The sequence below is a fragment of the Cyprinodon variegatus genome, unplaced genomic scaffold (assembly GCF_000732505.1).
Source record: "Cyprinodon variegatus isolate N-32 unplaced genomic scaffold, C_variegatus-1.0 Scaffold679, whole genome shotgun sequence".
Classification (NCBI taxonomy): domain Eukaryota; kingdom Metazoa; phylum Chordata; class Actinopteri; order Cyprinodontiformes; family Cyprinodontidae; genus Cyprinodon; species Cyprinodon variegatus.
Window position 1 is genome coordinate 378248 of NW_015151132.1, and position 5555 is coordinate 383802.

The 5555-nt window shown below is 37.6% G+C and overlaps 1 protein-coding gene across 1 annotated transcript in view; it reads left to right on the forward strand.

Annotated features, from left to right (window-relative positions):
* The first annotated feature begins 685 nt into the window (after positions 1-685).
* LOC107097220 overlaps positions 686-5555 on the forward strand; it is a 13532-nt gene continuing 8662 nt past the window's right edge. The window contains exons 1-5 of the mRNA XM_015394285.1: positions 686-875; positions 3535-3849; positions 3952-4248; positions 4358-4663; positions 4927-5037. Of these exons, the coding sequence (XP_015249771.1) occupies positions 824-875; positions 3535-3849; positions 3952-4248; positions 4358-4663; positions 4927-5037 (1081 nt within the window). The 5' untranslated portion in view covers positions 686-823. The remainder of the gene's footprint in view (positions 876-3534; positions 3850-3951; positions 4249-4357; positions 4664-4926; positions 5038-5555) is intronic.

Genomic DNA, 5555 nt, shown 5'->3' on the forward strand with positions numbered 1-5555 from the left:
GAAAGTGGGTCCTCTGTAGAGACATTGAAGACTTACAGCCAGTTGTGCCTAAACTCTTGATGACAGTTGTGGCTGCCAAAGGTGGCCAACAGATTATTTGCTTTAGGGTGCAATTACTTTTTCACAGAGAGAAGTTTGTTTGGACTTTTTTACCTTAATAGACTGAGTCATTAATAAAAATTGCTCTTTGGATGATTTATAATTTGTTTGAAGATCTAAACATTTACTTCTGACAAAGCAGGCAAATACTTATGTTATCTGATGTGTTTCAATGTACTCAGATAGTTTAGTGAATATTCCAACTAAAGGTTTACCCACATGTTCTGTAAAGCTGTTAACCTGTCATAGCCAGGGCCTAACTTTAGACAGAGAATGAGAACAAAACCTCATTTTCTGTTCAAAATGTAATTCTGAATTTACTTTTGTCCTCACATAAAAGAGCTGTAGTCTCGTCTGAGTGTTTGCCCACACCAGCTCAGTGGGGATTAATCTCCGTTTGTTCATGGCAACACTGCACCAATGTAAAGTGGCCCCCAAAAACCTTGGACACAAGCCCGTGTGAATTTTAAGTAGCCCGTTTTATCCACTTGTGTTTCCTTGCACATCTTACCCCTTTTTTTCTTCCTTCTCACTCTGTAACTCTTTTTGGGCTTATTTGGAGAAAGGTACACATATCAAAGGGCCTCCTTTCACTCACTGTTAGACCCAGGAGCAATATTTCTTATTCCTTCAGGACAATCCCGCCCACTGTCACCTCTGAGCTGCATATAAGACAGCAGAACGGACCTGTTGATAAGAACCTGGTGTCAAGACAAGCCTGACCATGCGGTGTAAAGTCCTCATCTTTGTTGTGCTCCTGGATCTCATAAAACATGGTGAGTATTGAGTTATTGCGCTCACAGACCGGTGACAAAGGCTGCATTCATATCCCTGCACTAAATAACCTGGTTTGACGGACCAGCTAAAACTGGAAATTTGTAAGAGTTTAACAGGGATAAAGTCAGATTGAATTCATGGGTTTCATAGAGGTCAGAGTGGTTCACGGCTGCGCACTACAAAGGTATTTTTCATCTGTTATCATTAAAGGTGCATAATATAGTCGTGTGCATTTCTGGAATGCTAATATATTGATGATAATGTAGGAAAATATATAATAATTTGTTTAAACTGTATTAAAATGATTAAGATCAGTCAAGTTATGACTTGTTTTGGGTGAGTTTTATTACGACTCTGCTAATTTTCATAAAATGAGAACAAGTAAATGTAAAAATTGGAACAAAATGATTAAAAAAAGTGCAAAGCAGGGGTTGTGTTGAGAGACCAGATGTAACATTAGCATTCAATTCTAGGAGTTTATGTTAATTTTTATCCAAACTTTTCCTCTGTGAAAGTCCACATGTTGATTACATGAAGGTTGTTGTCTTCTTATGAAATAATTGTCAGGTGTCGCCTTGTTTTCCTGTCACAGGATCAGCAGAATCTTAAAAAAATAATATTTTTTAAATGAAACATGCATCTTTTTCCTTTCTAAATAAAACTAATATGATATATATGATATAAGAGCTTTTAGGTACAATAGCCCCACACTTATTGGACCTTCTGGTAAAGGTGCTTTAAAAACTATGACAAAATGTTGTTATGCATTCATATAATTGCATTTATGTACAAAAATTGTACAACAATAAAAGTTAAAGTAAAATAAAGTATTTTTTTGTTTTACCACTGACAGTTTTTTGTATGAAATATAACAAACTGATGAATTGTTTATGCTAAATTTGACTTGATTTGATTAGTTCCTGTGATATAAATATGTCATCATTTGCAGTAGCTGCTGTTAAAAATAGTAAAGATAGGAGAACATTCATGTACGACAGTTGTGGACCAAATGAGGATCCAAATGTGTCTCTCCCATACACACACATCCACACACACAAAGTATACAACAAGATGTTAAGGGACGTGAATAACGATCTCTACTGCAGCTAAGTGTAGCTTATTTGGGTATCTACATCTAGTATTAGTCATAACCTACATACAAAGGTATGTAGAAGTCGTAACAGGAACATCTGGAGCAGCAAAAGATTCCAGGTCTGCGTGAAACCAAAAGGAATACTCGTAAAAACACCTGATGCATAAGTACAGAGAGGAACATGTGACGTTAAGGTTTCTCTCGGCTTCAGAGGCCTCGTTAGACTACTTGACATCAGACACTCTTTTAAATGCCAGAGACATTTTAAGTAAAAATCTGTTGGACCCTGACTGAAACCTAAAAATTGGAGAATAGAAATGAAAACAAACTGCTAAATGAACAGAGACAGACACTAAAGTGTATTCATTTCAGGTCTCTTTCAGTTCGCGACCCAAAACCTACAGAGATAAACTATTAAAGGTGTGCTGAAGAGTGCAACTTTGATGCCGCTCCATGATTAATAGGAAAAAATATTGCCTAGTAACTAAGAGCGCTGTAATTTTAACCAGTACCAGTTGCCAACTGAGCTCAGAGTGTGAAAAATAACTTTCTAAGTGTGATCAATTGTGGCTGAATAGAAACTACTTCACATTATTTGTACTTAAAAATAAGAAAAATGTGTCACTCAGACTTGCAGATGCATCTATCACACTTTGCAAGGGGTGAAACGTAAACACTTGACTGTGGAAAGTTTTGTGTTACTTGGTGCCATATCATACAAGTATTTATTGTGCTAGTTACTAATTAAGCAGATTAGAAGACTTTATATTTACACTGATTCATTGAGAGCAAGTTATACTGCCATTACTGATTTACTTTTAGAGATGAAAAGAAAGGAGCTAAAACACTTGAGTCTGAATTCTTGGGCTCTTTTCACTTGAGGTCGGACATGTGACTAATTCAAATAAACGAAAGAAAAAATGGACACATGCTTTTGTTACATTTCATCTTTGTTCTGAAGGTACTCTGCATTTAATTTGTTGATTACAAGATTGACTGAATTAAAAAACCAAGAGGTTCTCTTCATATTAAGGTGCATTTGAATAAAATGTAAGTCATTTAAAACTTTAGCCGCATTAAAAGCAAAACAAAAACAAAACTGTGATAAATTTACCAAACCCACCTACTGGTTTAAAAGTACTGTTTTCCATTGCAGATGGATAATTGCATAATTTCCTCCTTTACAAAAAGGAAATAACATCACTCATCAAGAGGAAATTCTGCACTTTATCGTTAACCTTATATCATATGGCTGTTTCTGAGAATTTGAATTTTTTTAAAAATGAAAGTCGTAAATTGACCTTTTTTTAAAGATTGCTACTTTCACCTTCTTTAAATACAGATTTTTTTATTTTCAGAAAATGACCATATTACACTTGATTTATATAAATAGTATAAACTTATATCTAGCCAGATTGTTCTGTTGTAATTTTCTAACTTTATGGTATTTTTTTATCCTCCATTTAACCTTCCATGTTTTACCTATTTTTGTTTCTTTTGCTCTAAAGTACAATAATCATGACGTGTCACTTAATTGAGATGCACCTGTGTTTGTTTGCTCACAGCTTCTTCTGATGAAATTCAGGCCAACCCGAACACAAATGCAACCCTGCCTTGCAACATCACCTTCCAAGGAAATACATTAAATGTATCTCTGATCAGAGTCAGGTGGACAAGAAATGACTCGAGCATTGCCACGTTTGGAGGAGCAGAGGAGCAAATTAAGGAGGGATTCAGCTGGGATCCCACTAATTTCACCAATGGGGACTTTTCACTAACCATCATGAGGGCCAGTCTCAGTCTGCAGGGGGTATATGAATGCAAAGTTAGTTACAACTCCGAAGATCTTCCCTCCACTAATGTTACATTTAGTATTGTAGGTATGTCTAACTGTACTGATACTTTAAATCGGGTTTGCACTTAAATTCTGAAACAAAAACTAATTTTTTTTGCTCTTTTTCCTCCATGTTTCTAATCCTTAGCGCCCCCTACGGTCTCTGTGCCTCAGAAGTGGGTTCTGTTAGAAAAAGAGACCGAGTTTGAGTGCTATGCAAGTGGCTTCTATCCCCCACCAGTGTTTTTTTCCTGGAGCATAGAAGAACAAGTGATAAAGCCTCCAATACAGGTGGACGGCGAGCCTGGTCCTGATGGATTCTACACAGCTGTGGACAAACTGACCAACTTCTACCCTTCCAAAGAAAACCAGAATGCCACCTTTAGCTGCAAAGTATCACACAGTGGCAGCGATCATGAGCTAGATTTCCATCTCAATGTCACCAGTGAGTTTGTTGTTAAATAGAACAATGCTCTGTCATATGAACGTTATGTTATGATAAACTTATTCAGACCCAATAATTCAAATCTAATGATTTACTTTTATCTTCTCAGATCTCCCTTCTGTCAGACTCTCAGTCGTGCAGACTCGTTCCAGCAATGCTCCTCTCACTCTTTACTGTGATGTGGAGAGTTTCTACCCAGAAGAAGCATCTGTGTCCTGGTTCCAGAATGGCACAATGCTTCCTGACCCTCCAGTGACCAACCAGAACAATGATCGGACCTACACAACCAGGCGGTATTTCACTTTGAGTCCAGAGCAGAGGCAGCAAAGGGGTACAGTTGAGTGTGCTGTGAACCAACCAGGGGTGGTGGATCCAGTCAGCACATCAGCAGACCTGGACAAACTGGATCCTCAGGGTAGAAGTTCACTGTGCTCTTCTGTAAAAACAAGCTCTCAAAGAGTTTAGAGGCTTCCTTTTGAAACTGTTGCTTGTTTTGTCCGTGCTTGCTCACACAGATATATCCACCTAGATTACATGAAACATCTTAAATAATTAAAACTTTTAAACTACCCTAGTTTCACTTATTTTAGTTTTTCAAAACATATTTATGTTTTTTCTTGATGCTCTGGCACTTAATTGCATTCCTCACCAAGTTTTTTCCATTCTGTTTTCTGTTAGACGAAGCTCCTGTGTTAACAAACGCAGCCAAAGCATCCGTGGCTATGATGTGTATCTCTATTGTGTTGGTCTTCCTGCTTTGTTTCGGCTTTTCTTGGAGGAGAAGAGACGGTGAGTCAGAAACTGCGTAGCAAAGGCAACTCATTGCCAAGTGAAATAAAAAGATCATTGCATGGATCCTTGCACGGGTCAGATCCTTAGACAGATTAAAGAATAAAAATTTATTTTATCTGTATTTTAAAATGGAGAGCTTACACTGCTTACATTTACATTAAACCCCACTATTCAATCACCTATAATTTCTCAATGCTCAGAACAGAGGAGAGGCAAGACAGGCAGTGGGGTAATTCAAAAGCGTTAATTTAAAACACGGACTTTGGTTCTGCAGTATCAGCCCCTAGGGAGTCTAAGGCAGGAACGTCTATAGGAGAGAAACACAGGTTGGTGATGACGATAATTTTGCATAGGATGATTATGAGCGCCTGATTCACTAATCTGGTTTGACAATTCAGTCCGTGCCAAAAGAATGAGGATTATTCCAGCTAGTTGGCTGACAAGACACAGCGGACCCTGCCAGATAGTTCTAGATGCTAAAGCCTAGAAGGCTTTAGCATCTAGAACTATCTGGC